The sequence below is a fragment of the Tamandua tetradactyla genome, chromosome 10 (assembly GCF_023851605.1).
Source record: "Tamandua tetradactyla isolate mTamTet1 chromosome 10, mTamTet1.pri, whole genome shotgun sequence".
NCBI classification, from domain to species: Eukaryota; Metazoa; Chordata; class Mammalia; order Pilosa; family Myrmecophagidae; genus Tamandua; species Tamandua tetradactyla.
In genome coordinates, this window is record NC_135336.1 from 33557517 (window position 1) to 33575612 (window position 18096).

The window sequence follows — 18096 nt, forward strand, 5'->3', positions numbered from 1 at the left end:
GCAGTGATGCACACACAAGCCAAGGAATGCCAAGGACTGCTGGCAAGTGCCAGAAGCCAGGAGAGCCAAGGAAGGCTTCTCCTCTACAGGCTTCAGATAAAGCCCAGCTGACACCTTGATTTCAGACATCTGGTCTCCAGGCTGGTGAGAGAATACATGGTTTTAAGTCATCCAGTTTGTGGTACTTTTTAATGACATCCCTAGCAAACTAAGACAGGCAAGAAGAGCTCAAGTTCAGGAGGTGAGGTGACCATCAGCCCATCTGACATGCAACCAGGTTCTGGAGGAAGAAGAGGCATGCTCCTGCTCTTCCAGGAGGGGAGGTGGCCTGGCTGCATGTCCAGGCTTCTCACTGTAGCTCAGAGGGCAGCAGGCAAGACACACTAGGTGTGTCTTGAGGGAACGATCTCAACTTGCTCCTGAAGTGCAAGACCCTAGCACCTCCCTTTTCGTGTTGAGACTGGAGATGGAGGTATGTCCCTTCACTGCAGGAGCTTAAGACCTTGGTACAGCACACAGCTTTTCCTACACCACTGAAGTGATGTAGAAATGTGAGACATGAAGTCTGTGAATCCCCTCTGAGAATCTGTGTGGTGAGGAGAGGCAGCACTTCCTTCAGGAAGCTTCCATGGACTCTGCCAACACCAGCCTCTCCTTTCCCTAACCTCCCACATCATAGGATGTTGGAATCTGGTCATGTTGATTCAGCATTTTATTACACATTGTTGTATTTTCTCAAATTGGTTCCTTGGTTTTATTGCCTCCATAAGAAAGGTTTTGAAAACAGGGATCTGGTCATGTTTCTCTGCATTCTCCATATTACCCAGCCCAGTGCTGGGCATGTGGTGACTGCTTGATAGTTACGGATGTCAACTGAAATTGAATCAAGTTGAGAAGGATGGGTTTCCTGTTCTTTGGTCTAGAGTAGTGGTTCTCATACTATGGAACCCTAGAAATCCACAGATTCTACAAAACCCATTAAAAAAATTTAAAACTACTATATATAACTACTATATATAGTAGTTAATGGTTTATTTTCCTTAGTAAAAATTTGCACTTTGTATGTATTAATAAGTTAAGGTACATTTCAAATTAAAATAACTACTTTCATCTCTTTTATCTACTGGGGTCTGAGTTCGGTTTCCCTGGAGAGGAGGCCTGTGCGACTGCCCAGCCGGGGTCTCAGCATGCGGGCTATACTCACCCGGCCGGGCGGTCCTCAGCTGCACCACGGCCTGGGCACTCCCGACTTCGTTCTCTGCCATGCACTGGTAGACGCCTTCGTCCTCAGGCCCCGCGCTCAGCACCCGCAGGGCCTTGGGGGACAGCCGGAGGCGCGGGCTGGAGGCCAGGGGCGCTGCGTTCCTCAGCCACAGCACCGAGGGCGGAGGGTTCCCGCGCACCTCGCAGGTAAGCTTGGCGCTCTGGCCCCACGGGATGACCAGCTGGGACAGCTCCATGGTGACCTCGGGGGGTTCTGTGGGAAGCCAGAGCAGGGGTGAGGAGGGCCGAGTCTTCCCGAGTCAGGGCAGGCCGGGGAGGGGACTGCAGACAGGGATCAGCTCCCCCCTTCCCCTGGGCTTTTGGTATCTCCTAATGGAAGGGTTGGAGGTAAGGAGAGGTCCCATGTCTCCTCCATCGGAGTGATGACAGGAAACGGAATAAAGAGGGCTTCCTGGATGCTATGCCATCACCCCTGGGACCCAAAGACCTTTGGGCCCTTTCTGTGTTCTGCTACCACTCACTCAGCATGCGACAGTCATAAGGACTAATCCCCTCTGAGCCTCCACAAAGGCCACGGGGCACTAAGAGAAGGCCGAAGAGCAGGCGGGGCCCTGCAGGAGCCGCTCACCGAACACCTGGACGTGGTAGAGGATGACGGCTGCCCCGGGCTCCCCCACCCCGTTGTCGGCCATGCAGCGGTAGGTCCCCGAGTCCTCCTCGCTGGCGGCGTCGATGAGGAGGTTGCTCAGCAAGAAGCGCGTCTTGTTGTAGCCCGCAACGCTGGAGCCGTCTTTGGCCCAGGTGACCCGCGGGGGCGGGATCCCACTGGCCACACACTCCAGGATGAGCCCCTGACCTTTGGTGACGATGATGGTCTGGGCCTCCGGGGGGTAGATGATGCGGGCAGCCTCTGCGGTGGAGCCTGGGTGGGGCCACAAGGGAGTGAAAGCCAGCATGTGGGAGAAGGACAGCGCGCAGAGTCCCCGGCAGGCAGGCCTAGAGAGCCTGGATTCACCATCAAACAGCCCTCCCGAGGCCTGCTGTCCACATGAAGTGGAGCACGTTATGTAATTCCCCTGGGCCTTGCCTGCCTTCTCTGAAACAAGGATTTTCTTCTGCAGATTGCTTAATGATTAATATATGGGATAATACAGTGGAGCAGCATCATCAACACACTTAACATATGTGTGTTCAACGTTGTGTCTTGACTAAGTGAGAAAGATGAGGGGGGTGGAAAGAGAGAGAGGAACAATTTAAATGGTGCAGGTGATTTTTCCTGCCTGCCTTCAGTAAGTGCAACTCTGAAAGCGAGGACAAGCTAGGACACCCCATGGGTCTCGGTTTCCCAGTGTCCCCACTGTGAACATCTATCTGAGCTGAGTGGGGCCTAGAACCTAAAGATACTCATTTCTCATATTGCTTGAGCTCAAATGCAAAGCAACCTTCTCTGATGCTCAGCTGAGGAAGCAGTGATCTTTTTGCAATGTACTGAAGAGCATCTTGGTCTTACAACATGCTACCTCATCTGGGACTCTCAAGGACTAGCCGACTGTGTGAGATTTTTCATTTTATGTGGAGCCAGGGGGCAGATGAGGTTTTACAGGACTTGAACTTAGTTTGGGAAGCCCTCTTTAAAAAGAAGAATACAAAGCTACAAATGCAAAAGTAGGCCTAGGGCCTCAGGAGGAGCCAGGGCAAGTGAGGGAAGTTTAGCTTCACTAGCTTCACAGCAAATCTGCCTCTGGTGCTAACAGTAAACTAACTTCAGGTTAGACATGACTGCACTGAAGATGCAAAGAGCCCGACTAGGTGCTCAGAAAGGACAGGGGAGCTTTGAAGGCTACCATGAACTTGCACTAGAAGGCAGTAAAGGGCTCTCCTCAGCAGTCCAGACAATGTGGGCCCAGCTAGGCCTTGGACAGGGAAAAATGGGCAGCCCAGGGCCTCACACTCGTGTACCAATGTGCCATCCTCTTTTCTATAGATACGCTGTGTCAGCTGCTGAGCTTGAGACCCTTCTGCCCCAGTGCACTCATCCCGATTCCCTGCTCAAAGTAATTCAGTGAAGGAAATGTCTCAGGAGGCAGGGAATGGCCCCCACTATGCAAGCACACACCAGCCTGAACCACGCCACAGGGCCATGTGCTGTGAGAGGCTGGCACTTGGCTGGCCAGAGGGGAGAGCGCCCAGCCTCCGTCCTGAGGGATGCCACCCCCTGCACTGGCCCGAGCCCCATAACAACCCCCTGGAGAACAGCAGTCCTTGGTGCTTTGATGGTGGCATCCCCAGGCTCCCACCTCCCTTCCCTGCCGTGCTGGCCCCTCCAGCAGCGGGGACCCTCAGCCAGGAAGAGGGTGCTGGCCCTTACGGCGCACGCGCAGCCTATCGCTGGAGCCAGAGGTTTTCACTTCCTGGGTAACAGGGTTGTAGGCCGCACACTTGTACATGCCCTCGTCCTCCTGGCTAGCGTTCACAATCTGGAGGTTCCCCGATGGCATGATCAGGTAGTTATCTGTGGAAAGGGCAGGGCGAGGGCAACAGGAGATGAGCATGGGCCCAGAACACCGTGTGCAGCAGCCCCCCGTCAGCGTGAGCCACAAAGGAGAGGAAGACAGGGGAGGACAGGTGGGGCAGGAGGCAGGGGCAGGTGCACACCTGAGTACCAACCAGCCCAAACCTAAAATGTTATCCTCCCCATGAAACCTTGAACTGAGAGAGACAGAACCAGCAGGGAGAGAAATTAACCAACCGACCAGGTAACTAACAGGCTAACTGCTGACTGTCAGAATACAGGTCTCTGGAAGAAAATTTTCTGCTTCCAAGGTTGCTGGGCTAGTGAAAAGAAAGCAGGATTTGGTATCAGCCAGACCTGGCTCCAGCTCTGGAGTTGCTGGGCAGTATGTGACCACGGGCATGTTAAATAACCTCTCGATCCCATTTCCTCATTTGTAAAGCAATATAGCAAATGTCTCAGAGCCACTGTAAGGATTGAAGGACTCAGGCTACACACATGGGAAATGGGATGATCATTCCTGCAAACCAGGGAGGAGGGAATTGACTGTGGAACTTGCTGTCAAGTCATAGTCACAGTTCTGAGCCACCCTTACTATGGAATTTCTGTTTGTGGAGAGGAATACGATAGCCTCCTTTCTATGAATGCCACCAAAATCCTTCCCTCTGTAGCACTGGCTCCCTAGGTTTTGCTGCTGGCCCAGGGGTGCCATGGGGTGATGCCCCCACAGTATGTTCAGGTTCTTTAAACTGGAGGCAGATTCCCAGCGTCTGGACCCCCCGGTGACTGGTGTGCCTATCAGCTACCTGGTAGGCAAAGCACTGGCCACCTGCTCTGAGCTGGAGGCAGACCTTGGGAGCTGTGGTGTGCCCGCAGAGCTGACCCACTGAACGGGTGCCTGCTACTGCTGGGCCGCCCCAGGTGTGCCCTGCTCAGGCAAGTGCCAGACGAAGCGGGGAAAGCCCTCCCAGGGGCCCGCTGCCAGGTTTCTGCTGGGGCCAGGAAGGGTTACTTCTCTCTTCCTCTGCATCTCCAGCTATTACTAAGTGCCAGGATCAGGGATTTTACCTTTTCAAAGAATAGTTTGGTGTCTTTTCTAAATTTTCCATAATGAACACATACATAAACCTTTCATATCAGAAAAAGTTAACAAAAAATATTTTAAAATACTGTGAAAGGTTTACATTTTTAGCAGTGGGTTCTAGGACAGAAGAGTCTATTTGGCTTCAAGGGCTGGGTCACTTGTGGAAGAAGCTGACTCTGTCTTACACAACCCCCTCCCACCAGTACTCTGTGGACCAAAAGCTTAGATCCCTTGAACTCCCTGTCGTGCTCACTGCAGACCAGAAAGGAAGTAGCAGATGCTATGACAGCTGAGGGGGGCTGTATCACCAGGAAAATGGGGAGAAGAAAAAAAGTAAAGTCCACTACAAAATTGCTCTGCCATGCAGGAAAATGTTCCATTCCCACTGGGGCTCCCCAAAGCTCCAGAAATGGCCAGGTTGGTCAGGCAGCCTTTCTGCGGCAACATCTTCCAGAACCTCAAAGGATGAAACAATTCCTTATAGTGGGGCTGAGTCCTCCATAATGGAGAGAAACCCCTTTGGGATCCTGCAAAGCTACTTATCAAGATAGAAGACAGCTGACCAACATAAGGAATGGGCTATTATTGAGTTTATAGCGGTAGCAGCAGGTGACAGTTTTGCTGGGTAGGAAACCATCAGGGGCCAGCCTCAGCCTCTGGGTCCTATTCCCACTCACTCACCTCTGGAGGCCTCCAGCCACTCTTGTTTGACACTATATCGGACCTGGGCTTTTGGGTGGCTCTCTGGCAGGTGGCAGGCAATGACAGCTGTGTTCCCCTCATCCACTTCAATCACATGCTGCACATCTAACTTGAAGTCCTGGAGGTCTGGGGAGAGAAGGGGAGCTCAGATGAGGAGAGGGACAATGTGACATTTCAGGCTAGGCTGGTGCTAATGAATCTTAAGTACCAAAAAAAGGCTGCAGAAGCTCACACACTGGAGGCTGCCAAGGGGTGGTCCAAGTCTTTCCTCCAGCCTCTTATTTATCTAAAGAAGTTTACAGGATGGACTGTATGGCCCTCTTCCTTCCATGCAGGCTCATTTTGTCATATATTAGCTGGCATAGTGAAGGTAGAGAATTCCATCTAGAGCTTCCCCTGACACAGACCAGCCTTTCCTATCCCATGAGACATGGGGTGGAGTTGGCTGTGCTCATCAGCCTGATTCAACTTGGCTGGAAATGGGGTCACACGTGCTGGCACAGCTGTCCAGAGGCTTAGCTAAAGTTTCTGATGACAAAGGGACCAAAGAGAGAGAAAGCCGATGTCCTTTCTCCAGTTTAATCAGAAACTTTCCAACTTCTTCTCAGACGTCCAAAGTGAACAGTACCTGACGGTTTGCTCAATTGTCAGCCGTGGTTATGACCAGAAGGTTCCTGCCACCCAGGAGCCACCCTCAATGTCATGGCTAATCTAGTGGAGGTGGGGGAAAGGGGATGGATCCATAGAGGCTGTAAAGAGTTTCTAGGGCCAAGGTCTCCTGGGCCAAAAGGCAGCACCCCCTGTGGCTTAATGGCAATAGAATGTGGGGAGCTGAGCTCCTGACAACAAGCTACAGTCTCTGGCAGCAGCATGTCTATGTCTTCCGACTTGCCTCAGTGGTGGGGAGACTAGAACTAAAGTGGGAGAAGATGGAGATCCATCCGGAACAAAAATGGAATGTTTCCCAAACAATCCAACAGTTCAAACAACAAAACTCTCTTTGTATGAGCCAAATTACTGATGTTGCTGAACAAAACAGGGCCCATTTGTACAACAAAACCACATTCCAAGTTTGGTTTTCAGGATTGTGGCTGAATTTACTTTGAGGAAATAAAACTAATGGAGAACAAGAGAGATGAACTATTTTAGCCAGATGCTTCAGGTGCTTTCTGAATAAAGGTACTAAAAAAGCCCTGAGGCCCCTTCTATGAACCCTGACCACACCAAGTTCAGCTCATCTACCAAGAGCCGATACCATCGGAAGAGCTTATTGCAATTCCACTGCAAGACTCCACCTGCCTGTGTTGTTGTTTCCACTGGAGACCCGGGAGAAGGCAAGAGGAGCAGATGGGAATCAGGTTTCGCATGGAAGACAAGAGGCAATTACCAAAAATAAACTACTGTCACTACAGGAGAGCCTGGTGATCAAGGCACTCAGCAAGGTCAGGATGTCTCCCATTTAATGGAACTCTCCAGAAGCCTATCCTCACGCCTACCCAGGGCTGGAAAGCTGTTTCATTTCTATGAAAAGATCGTTGTCCCTTTGACTACAATACTAGACTGTGAGCCCTTTAGGGATAGAAACCAAGTCTTACTCATATATGTCTCCCCTGAACTGAATCCAAGGTCTGGCCCAAGTAGAAGCTCAGTAAATGTGGAATGAATGAATATCATGACAGCAGTACTCTACAAGTCAGGATATAAAGTGTCCATTCATGTTGCCTATGAACTTAAATTCCCTAGTTGAGTCTGGTCTACGTTGTAAGTTCAAAAACAAGGACCTAGTACAACAAATGTTCTATGGACATTTTAATTAAGCACAGCCAATGGAAGCTATCGTGAAAATACATTTCTCGAGAGGTTTCTTCTTGGGTCAAAGGAAAGGTGTGAAATAGGTCTAACGAATGTGGAGTAGGAAATACATTGATGGAGTGGCATGGTAAAAACAATGACCCACTGCCCACTTCAGATCTTCTCTGGCTGTATTTCATCATCTAGGCTGAACAAGTGATACCCATGAGTCAAAGTGAGATGGCTCACGTGGTCCCTCCTTTGGGTGGGTGTTGGGTGTCTTGGACTTTTAAATCGTTTTCTCATCATTTAATTTTGTATGTATGATACCTGATCCTACAAAATTATAAATTCCTGGTGGGACGCTTATGGCTTTTTACCCCACTCCCCAATCTCAAGCCCCACTGGACAATATTCAGGGTACAGCAAATGCTCTCTAAATTCTTGCTGAGTGATGGCTTGGAAGGCTTCATGGTATGTGACTACAGTCTACAGAGTCCAGTGCTTAGAAGGACCTTGTGCTTGGTTTAATTCTCTGTTGTTGCTGTTTTGAAATTCTTAATAATTCTTAAGCAAAGAACTGCATAGGCATTCTGTGCTGGACCCTACAAATTATGCAGCCAGTGCTGGCTAAGCCTCCTGGCCAGGACACTGGTTTCCTGTCAGAGAGGAGGTAGAATTGAACTGTGGGAAAGGGTGGATTGCCTGTTCTCAGCGTGTTCTAACTAAATATTGGTAACTTTGTTTTTGAATGTCAATGCACTTCAGAAATGCAGAGGCCCTAATCCTCCTCAGAATAGTGTGTGCCGTACCTGCCAAGTCAGGAGGCTCCCCACAAAGTGAGCTGTGAGTGATTGAATGCTCAGGGGCATCTGGAAAATTCTTCAGTCACTGAGAGGCATTTTCTTCCATGGTCTAGTAAGTCGAAAACTACTCTCTCGCTCTCTTCTTTTCTTTGCCTCATTCCAAGGAAATCTGCCTCAAGCAAGAATATACTTAAACCTGGCAGATCATTTTGTGAGAAAGTTGTGAGCAACTGAAACAAATCTGGCATGAGAATGCCATCGCTATCTCAGCAGCCCGGGGCTCCAGCCCCTCTGTAATTGAGGGATTATCCAGGTACAGGCTCCTCCCAGCACCCACTGATTGCACTAACCCAATGCTAGAAAACACGATGCCTCCCTTAAGCTCCTCTAGGCTCCTTCACCTTTCGACAATTGCTCAGTTTGATGCAGAAGGCTGTGCAGTGGGGGAGGCACAAAGCTGGGCACCAGTTAGCCAGCCAGCCAGACAGTCCCCCTCTGTTCTGACGCCAACATGTGTGCGGCAGCCTGTGTGGGCAGTACCAAGTGCACCCCAGCCTTGGTCCTCACAAGGGCCCACTGGCAGGCGAGTCTTCCTGGCTTTAAAACCAATAAGCAGCAGTTTTGTCCTTGGCCCTGTCCCCTCCCTGTGCCTCCTAAGCTTATGTCTTAGCTGTTGCTTCACTAGACAAACACTCCTAATTTGGCTGCTGGAGCAGAACTTGAGTTGCACTGAGGGATCAAAGCACAGTAATGAAGTGAGGAATGCTCTGAAAATCGGAGCACCCCTGCTTCTAGTGGTTTTTCTTTGGTTTTTTTGAGCAGGAAGGAGGCCAAGGAGGGATGGAAGCTTCATGATCAATAACAGCCTAATCAGCCATCAGAGGCAGAGGCAGAGAGGAGATCTAGTTGGCCGCATATGAAGGGAAGCAGCCTGTTCCCAGGCCCCTTTGTCTGTAGAGTGGTTTTCCGGGCCAACTAACTCCCTGCGCTGCTGAGCCTGCCTCCCTGGGAATAAGGAGCAGGCCCTTCAATTACAAATGGAGTTAGCAGACCTCAGCTGCAGCGCGATGGATCAGGTTTCACAAGGAAATGGTTTGCCAGGACACCTGCCCTTGCCTGTAGGCTGGTGTGCGCTTGAGAAACCCATCAGAAGAATGTTTATGCAGCTTTAATCCTCTTACCTTCCCTCATGTCCCTTTTCTGCATCCTCTCTTTGTGTGTTCTTCCTGCTACTTTATTAACTCGTCCGCATTAATCAAATGCCAACAGGCCATCTCTTGTTTCTCAACTCTCAGCAGGTCAGAAGCCCTGGTCTCTGAGGCCATCTGTGAGTTTACCCATCTTCCTTTCTTGTCACGGAACTTAGTGCTTTCTGAGAAAGTGCTTTCTGCTTTATTTAGGTTCCATACAGAACTCTGCCCCACTTCTTCCTTCTAGGAGCCTCAGTTTCTTAAGGGACGATGTATATTCTCTTATATCACATCCATGGGTTCCCTGGATACGCAGATTACAACCGATCTGTTCAAACACAAGACACGTGTTGTGTACTGTGCCACCTCCGTCCATTGGGCACACATCCACTTGGCCACAGGAACAAAGGAGGAAAACAGATGACTTTTTGAGGCACGTGGGGGTAGCTGCCATCACCCATCATATGTGAAACAACAGCTATATTTTATCTTGAGTGCCTTTTTTTTGAGTAAGCAGACAGAAAGTGTATTAGGTCCACATGTACAAAGACATGCAGGCACTCTCACAAAGACGGTGAGGGAGGCGAGGGGCAAGACGCAACGTGGGCAGTTTGTTTTTATAGATTCACTTCATCCTCATCTTGTCCCCGTGGCAACTTGCTGGGACTACGACTAATGTTAAAACCCCACGGAAAGGATCCACCCTAATGGAGTGCTACTCAGCGGCATGCTGGCCTCATGGCCATTCCTGCATCTCAGCCCCTTTTTTAAAGACAGCAAAGGTGCAGGGCAGGTAACGCTAATAACAGCCTTCTCTGGCAGAGCCTGTGGCTCACTGCTGTACAGATGGACTTGGATTTGGAGTCTGAGGAAGTGGAAGGTACTTGACAGTGTCTCCCTGCATGACCTCTGGCAATACAGGCCTCTCCTGCGCCCCCAAATGCTTCACTGATGGGCAAAGACTCACAACAGCGCAATCTACCTCACGTTGCCTGAGGAACTGTGGCTGGCATGACTCTAGGTTTAGTCCTCCCAACTAACGTGCTCTGCAAATGCAAAACCACAGTGCTCATCTGCTAAGGATGTGGGCAAACTACAGAAGCAGAGTAGATGCTGGAGCCTGATGGGGCTTCCATGAGGCCAAAGAGCCTGGCGCCTGGTGAGTGGACAGTGTTTACTGTGGGCGAGCGACTGTCTCAGAGGCCACGTGTTCTGGGTAGTGACCAAATCTTTCCTAGTCTGCAGCTCTGACACCCACACCATGGAAGCCAAACCTAACTGTATCCCACAGGGCTGGGCAAAACCAACATATTCTGCAGTCAGTGTTTGCACAGTATCATCCCTCCAGGCATGCTTGTTCATTCACTCAGCCAGTCAGGCACAGCACGATTCTGCCTACAATGCCAGGCACTGCAGAAGATACAAAGAAGAATGCAGCCTAGCTGCTAACCTCAGGGGACTTCTCATCAAATAGAGAGGGCAGATGAAAACAACACAGGAGGCAAGAGATAATTCACAAGAGCATGTCCCCAGGTGTGGTCCCCACCAGCTCCTCCAGAATTTTAGCCTGTCAGGTCACTGTAACCTACAGAGAAACTTCTGGAAAGGGGGCTGACAGAGTGAGTACTGTTCCTCCGTTAGCAGCCTGCAAGAGTGCATAAATACATTTGCTTTCTTTGGGATTTTTTTCTGGCTGTCCAATTACAAAAATGGCAGCCATGGAAACATGACACAAATGTTCTCCAATATACTTCCTGAGGAAGGCAAGGTATACTCTCTCTCTTCAAACAAAAACAGTTTCCATGGGAGGGGGAAAAAAAATGCTTGCAGAGGCCAAACACAGGAGTTGTTAAATCTGTGTCTTGTTCTCTGAGTTGAGATCTAGGGTTTGTACTCAGTCTTGACCAGTGGGAGAGAGCCAAAACTGGGGTAGAGATGAACGAGATTGAGGATGAAGGCATAAAATCAAAATAAATAAAGGAGGGAGAAAACTAAGGTGGGCAAGAGAGGATGTAGGGCATAAAAGGCAGGCGTGTAAGAGAAAGGAAGAAAGAATAGAGCCTATTTTGCCATGTCATGAAATAATTTGCAATAAATTGGTCTTATACTCCAGAATTTCTTGGCTTGAAACAATCAAATTATATATATATATATAAAGACATAAAAGATAAGAACTGTGACAAGTAAGGATGGGAGCTGTGTCTCTACTGAGCCTAGCAGCCAAGTGAACACAGAAGATCCTCATTTATCTGACTTCAGTGCTATGAGGTAGGGCTGGTTAGCAGAACTGGGAAGTTTCTTTTGGACTGGAGGAAGGAATGAAATTGTTTGAAAAAATACACTGAAGAAAGAGAGAAGAAGGGAAAAAAGGATTTACTTGCCAGCAATCCACATCACAACCAAATATAAACTATAAACTTAGCACTAGGAAAATTAATGTGAATCCTGGTGGTCTGGACTCATCAGAGCCAAAGCTGGATCCTGGCACAGGCTTTGGCAGGGATGGCAGGCTGCAAAGGAAGAGCGCGAGGAGGGAAAACGAAGGCCCAGGTGCTCATCAGGAGAACGGAAAGGAACAGTTCAGTGTAGTTCTTATCCTGAGGATGTGACCCTGCCCCCAGGCAGTGGGACCCTCTTCCCCGGAACTGCATGCTCCCATCAGCAGTCTTGGCTACTGAGCCCATCCACTCAGCATCTCTGAGGCATCTGGAGGGAACTGGAGCTACCACATTTACTATCATCTCCCTCCAAAGGGTCCTCTGAACATCTCAGTTACCTTTAAATGGACGTTGTTTCTGACATCTGTCAATTTTTCTAAAACCTTCTTTAATAGATTGGTACCTTCAACCTGTTCATATCCTGAATTCCTGCTTCAGCTTTTCTGATTTATTATCCTAAAACTTTTAAGTTATCAGAATCTGGGGAAGAAATCTTTGTACAACTTCTGTATACCCTTTTTGATCTTCTAGATTTCAAACTCTCCTTATCTGGGACTCTTCCTCTTTCTGGATATCCCACGAGGGTCTACTGTGTACCAGCCCCCACGTAAAGCACTGTGGACGCAGAGATGGATGTTGCCAGGTTCTGCTCTCCAGGCAGAGGCCATGCCAGGAGAGGGTTAGAGTGAGTGATGTGAGGAAAACTGATGGCAAGTGGGGCGGAGAGCTGGGCCGTAAGCATCAGACCAGGTGTGACTGTTATGCTGTGGTCCCTGGACTCACCAAATGCTTTTAAGTGAAAGAGGTGCACAATCACTTAAAATGAAGCATAACTTTCCCTAGAGAAAAAAAACAAAACGCTGTTTCTGCTCAGAGAGTTTTTTTTTTCCTTTTGCTTACAATTTTTTAAGTATTAACTGATTAAGTTATTAAGTATTAGTAATTAAGTATTAAGTCCTTTGTGTGATGTGACTACTTTATCTCATTTTCAGGGAAGACTCGCCATTCTGTAGCTTCCAGGATTCTGACCAGATTCCTAAAATGGATGGAAATCTAAAAACAAAGTCAAAGTAGAAATAATCCCTCAACTGTTCCACAAGCAAAGAAAAAAGGGGGGGGGGGGGCAGCCAAGGGATTCATTTACTCTCTTGTTTTTTCTTGTTTTCATTTGAAAGGGGCCATCTTGTATCAAGTTCCTTAAAGGATTCCAATGATTTCAAGTCAGCTAGTCAATCATTCCCTTATCTTCCCATGCAAAGGTTCCTCGAAGTCTCTTTTGGCTCACTAAACCTATAGCTGGCACCTGCTTAAAACATTCTGTCTCTCCTTTTCTCTTACCTTAGAAAACGGACCTAGGTTTTTGCATAAGTATGTGACTATGTGTGCAAAGCATTGACTGAGGAGGAGAGAGGCGCTGGGTAGGGGAGGGGGGAGGGTCCCAAGCGTTTCCTTAGTAGAAGCTTCACCACAGACTTGAGGTCTTGGTTTGGTCAATACTGACCACTGCTAAATATGGAATGGGGACCCTTGATGTTTAGAGTTGACCTTTGCTGACAAGATGCCCTGAGCAGAGTTTACCACACACATCTGTATGGGATTAGTGCCATCAATGCCACCTTCAAAATTTTACCAGAATGTCAGGAAAAATCCTTCTGAGGCATGAGTTTCTGCCCATCCCTCTACACAAATCTGGTAGACAAAGGGGTTAATGTGACTTTGGTCTAAAGCTCTGAGATATTCCTTATTCATCACTTCTTTAGATATTTGCATTGTTTAGCATCTTTTGAGTCTAAGAATAATTTTCTTGCCAAAATAACAAAATAAAGCATACTTAATTTATGGCATAAAACAGCTAAATTTCAAGCTAGAAACTAGTTTTTCTCTTCCAATTATATGCCCCTATGTGGCTCTGTCTCTCTCTCAAGGGCAGAGGCAGACTCACAACCAGCCTAGTAAATATCTTTAGGCCCAGCTTTTAGCTGCAGACTCCATTCCTCTCGTGGGGAAGCCAAGGAAGCCACCTGTGTTTTCTTTCCTCCCTCAACTCATCTTCCTACTGCTACACCTTCATCCCCAAAGCAAAGGGCTTATACAGGACTCACTGAGAAGCCCAAGCCAACACACAAATGTTTTCCCAATGTGGCACCAACAGTGCCTTCTTGTTTTGTCAGGGAGTCACTGGCTGACTGAACCAGACTGAGGGGAGGAGGGTAAAGCTGGAAAAAGCATTCAGTTTCCTTTTGTAATCAGAAAATATTCATCCCCAAATGGAAAAAGAGGTAAGAACCAGTTAGAAATGGGAGCAATAGGGAATGGGATGGCTGTAGAAAGAGAGAAATAATCACCTGGTGGCTGCATTGAGAAGTTGACTGAACTCACTATGGAAATCCCAAGCCTCTGAGCCACCCTGAGGGTGCAGTGGGAGTAGGTCAAAGCATGCAGGGCTGACAGGTGAATTTAGCTTTTGCAGGTCTGAGAACAGGGTATGTGAGAACTCAAAAGAATCAGAGATAAAGTTGTTTCACTTGGTCTTCAAGGCTCAGTTTCTGAGTCTTCTTTAATCCCCTGAAATTGAAAGGAATCACTGCTACCCTTTGAGCGTTCATTAAAATCTGTTTGCCTCTCTATCAGGCAGCTCATGGGTCTGATCTGTTTTATGGCTAAAGGCTTAATGCAGTGTACCTTTTTACTAGACTGAGATGGTCAGTGACAGGGACAAGGTCTTGCTGTGCTCTGCTGGGAATTCTTAGCACTCCCCAGTTCTCAGGGCACCAACCTCCAAAACATCCAAATATAGAACTCTGAGTGGGAGAGCGGATGGTCTGCTATTTCCCAAGTGAGACAAATCCTGGCTTTGTCTTATTTAACAGAAGTCTTTAATGATAGAACAAACACACTATTAAGTGGTAAAGTACTGAGAAAGAAACTAAATTAAAGAGGCTGGCTTATAAATTGTGGTAAGAAAATTTATTCTGGAAAGAACACTGTAGTGAAATTGGAAATGAAAGGTAAATAATTTTTATTTATTTATCGCTTGCCTTTTTCTCCTCCCTCCCTCTCTACTCTTCTATTTCACAGAAGATTTGAGGTGGATTATAAGAGCATATAATACAAAATATAAACTTTTTAAAGTAAAAAAAATCAAGACCCAGAGAGATATAAATTTAAACGAAAGATCAAGATTAGGGGGAAACTGGAGTTTAAAAATGAAGGCCCTGGTGAAATTGTCAAAAATGAACTAAGATTTCCGCTCTGAGATGCCTGTGGCCAAAGCAATCCCTAACAACAGGCCTGGGCAAAGGCAAGAGACTTCATAAAGCTGTTCCTATAACCTCGGGAGGGGCATCCTGGGAGGGGCCAGGGTGTCAGGGTGTCTGTGTCTGTAGTTTTCCAATTGTGCAGCTTCATTCAAGGCCAAAAGCTAAAAGTGCCAGAGGAATGCGTGGAGTTTATGGCTCCATAACAATTAAGTAACAATAATTGCACCGGCAGTGTAGAAACAATTTAGGTCTAAAGGCACCAATAATGACTCTTCGTGTTGGACTTAAAGAGAATCTAGTTTCTTCACGTCCCTCCAAAGAGACATATTCTTAAACTACCCCAGGCAGATGGTGTATTTGAGGTAGATGGTAGCTAAAGGAAGCTAGTAATATTTTAAAGAAGAAATTTTTCCAATGCTCCTTAACTGCCCATATTAGTTCAGGCTCCATGCCTGGAAGACCTTAATGAGGTGTCTGATGGGAATCACAGCTAGCGGAGTTGAGCAATGCTAAGACGTGGCTTCCATTTGTGAAATCCACTGTGCCAAGGGCCAGCGTCAGCCCATCCTGCCGGCCGTAAACCAACACTGCCTGGATGGAAGAAAGGGCAGCAGTGAAGCAATGGAAGTAAAAATGGGCAGCTCTGTGGGCCGCACTAACAACATACAATGCGGTGGCACTGGGGGTTGCCACTGAAGGTGGCTGTGAGGGTGGGATTCTGTGCTGGAGAATACACAGAAAAAAGGAGCTAAGGAAGTCATAGGAAATGGGGTAGTTGGCTCTTCCTAACCAGTCAGCCCTCTCTCTTGGCTCTGGCTCTGATTGGAAGCTTTGCCTCTCCCTGGACACAGTCACCCTAAGAGCTGCTCCGGGAAGGGAGGTGAACAGTACAGAGAACCTAGTGCAAGGACACATTCCACACATGCCTGTATATCAAATGAGTGAATGAAGAAAGTCTGCAAGTTATAAAATGCTTCAAAATATGACTCTCTTGTAATATCATATTTGATTCTCAAAAACCCCATGAGGTTGGTGATGTAATTATTATCGTGCTCATTTCACAGTTTTGGCAATCTGAAAGATTAAGTAACTTGCCCAAAGTCATGTAATTGTTAAGTGGCAGAACAAAGACTTAAACCCATGACTTTTTTTTAATAGTTTCTTGCTTTTACCACTATGCTAGTTAAGCTCTTCACTTTACTCAAATGTCAAATGTTGGTAACAAAAGCCGTTGGTAACTTTCAGATTTTCCCCAAAGTCACAGAGTCATAGAGAGGGCTTCCCCATTTAAACTGCTGCCTGTCTTCCAATCTCTGAAGCCAGGGGGAGAGAATAATACAGGTGTTAGTGCTCAAAGGCTTTTCGATGGGGTTACAGATCCATTCCCAACTATACCAGCACCAACTGAAGATGTTGCATCAGCTTGAGAACAAAAATTCCTACCCTATTTTTATTTCTTATTTTATTTATTATTAGATAGTTGGGAGAATTAAATAATTAAAAAATAGAAAAAAGTTAAAAATAAAGAACTAAGTAGGAATTTATTTGAATGGTAGATTATTTGATTTCAAATTTGTATGCCGGTTCTGGTGGCCTGGTCCTGCCTACATGCCATGCTTTGTTGAGAACAATTCTGAGGCCAAATCAGGGCCCAGTAAGAAAGCGTGCTGTGTTGAGTTGCCGGTGTCTGCTGGTGGTTGGGCACCTGTGAGCCACCTAGTGTGGTTGCCCTCCCTGATGCCAAGTCTGTGAAAAGAAAGGTCAAAGGAAGGGGAAGAAAGGAAGTCAAAGTCAAAACACACTTCAAAAAGCAAGAATTAGATGAGGTGGTCTGAAGAGAGGCACTGATAGCAAGAGAGAGACTTACCAAAAAAAAAAAAAAATTAAGATTGAATAGAAAAAAAAAATGTTCACAGGGGAGAATGTGATGGGAGGCTCCACAGAGTGCAGACGGCGGTTATCCACATAGCCAGGACAACCTGGAGAAGAAGCTGGAAGAACACAGATGAGGTGTCCAGTGGAGGTCTCAGCTTCCGATCCATATCAGTAGCTGATGTCACCGCCATATAGGGGTGAGGGCCCGGTGGATCCAATGGCCCCAGCATCAGAGTGAAAGAGATCTTGGCAAGGAAAGCTCCTCCCTACCCCCTAAATCCTCAAGCCAAGTCCCAGTCCCCAACATCTAAAGCTTCAAGTGATCTCCAGGAGTCAGATGAGGAAAGGTAGACCCAACACAACTGCTTTGTCTGAGGTTGAACTCTGAGCATATGCAGAAGGGTCCAGAGGAAAAGAAGACTTAAATGATGTGTGTATGTGTGTGTGTGGGGGGGGTGCTTGTGTATGCAGAGACACAGCACTGCCCTGCCTTTCCCCTAAATGCAGACCATGCTTTCTGTAATCCCATCTACCGCTCAGCCTCCCTCGTACATCAGCCAGCCAGCAAAACACAGCCCCCATTCTGCTCAGGAATGTGCTTTCGGAAACTTAATCTAACTGCTGAATCCAGGCCAAATCCCCCAATGGCATTAACCCAAAGACAGCACCCCCTTCTTCCACTCCCTCCCACCTTCCTGCCTCCCCCACTGCCGCCTCCAAGTTTGGGAGGCAGCAATTCCACTCCACAGACTCCCTCTTCTCCTTGACGTGGCCAGGTTTCTGTCTTCCCAGCACTCCTCCATCCTTCTAGTCAGGCCCAAACATTCATGTCTGATTCATGTCTAAATGACAAGCTAATAGTTCTGGCTTTCAAACAGGACTAGCTCGGCTCCTGCACAAGCCCTCCGCGGTGCTTTCTTGGGTAGCAACCAAACCCAAACCTTTGTCCTCACTGCCAAGGGCAGATCCCTTCAAGCACCAGAGAAAGAAGCAGCCAGGAATTTTTCTTTTTAATAAAGGCTATAAATTGTCTCTCCTCACATGGATACACCTTGAAGCAGAAAGAGGGCTCCAAAATAAATCGTCTGCTCTCCAACTCTCCTTTCCTCCAAACAATAAATAAAGTTTCAGCCTGGCTCCTAATTAGGTCAAATGAATGGTTATGGTATTCCTTGAATTGAGTCTCCATAGACACACGTGCTGACCATTTGCAG

General features: G+C 47.6%; 1 protein-coding gene across 4 annotated transcripts in view; it reads right to left on the bottom strand.

Annotated features, from left to right (window-relative positions):
* BOC (BOC cell adhesion associated, oncogene regulated) overlaps positions 1 to 18096 on the bottom strand; it is a 79320-nt gene that overhangs the window by 20308 nt on the left and 40916 nt on the right. For 3 of the 4 annotated variants that reach the window (XM_077118368.1, XM_077118369.1, XM_077118370.1), the window contains 4 exons: positions 5502 to 5648; positions 3593 to 3736; positions 1853 to 2146; positions 1205 to 1477 (listed from right to left, as the gene is read on the bottom strand). In XM_077118368.1, coding sequence (XP_076974483.1) covers positions 1205 to 1477; positions 1853 to 2146; positions 3593 to 3736; positions 5502 to 5648 — 858 coding nt within the window. Of the gene's footprint in view, positions 1 to 1204; positions 1478 to 1852; positions 2147 to 3592; positions 3737 to 5501; positions 5649 to 9300; positions 9639 to 18096 lie in introns of those variants that run through there. The other variant, XM_077118371.1, reaches the window with a different exon arrangement.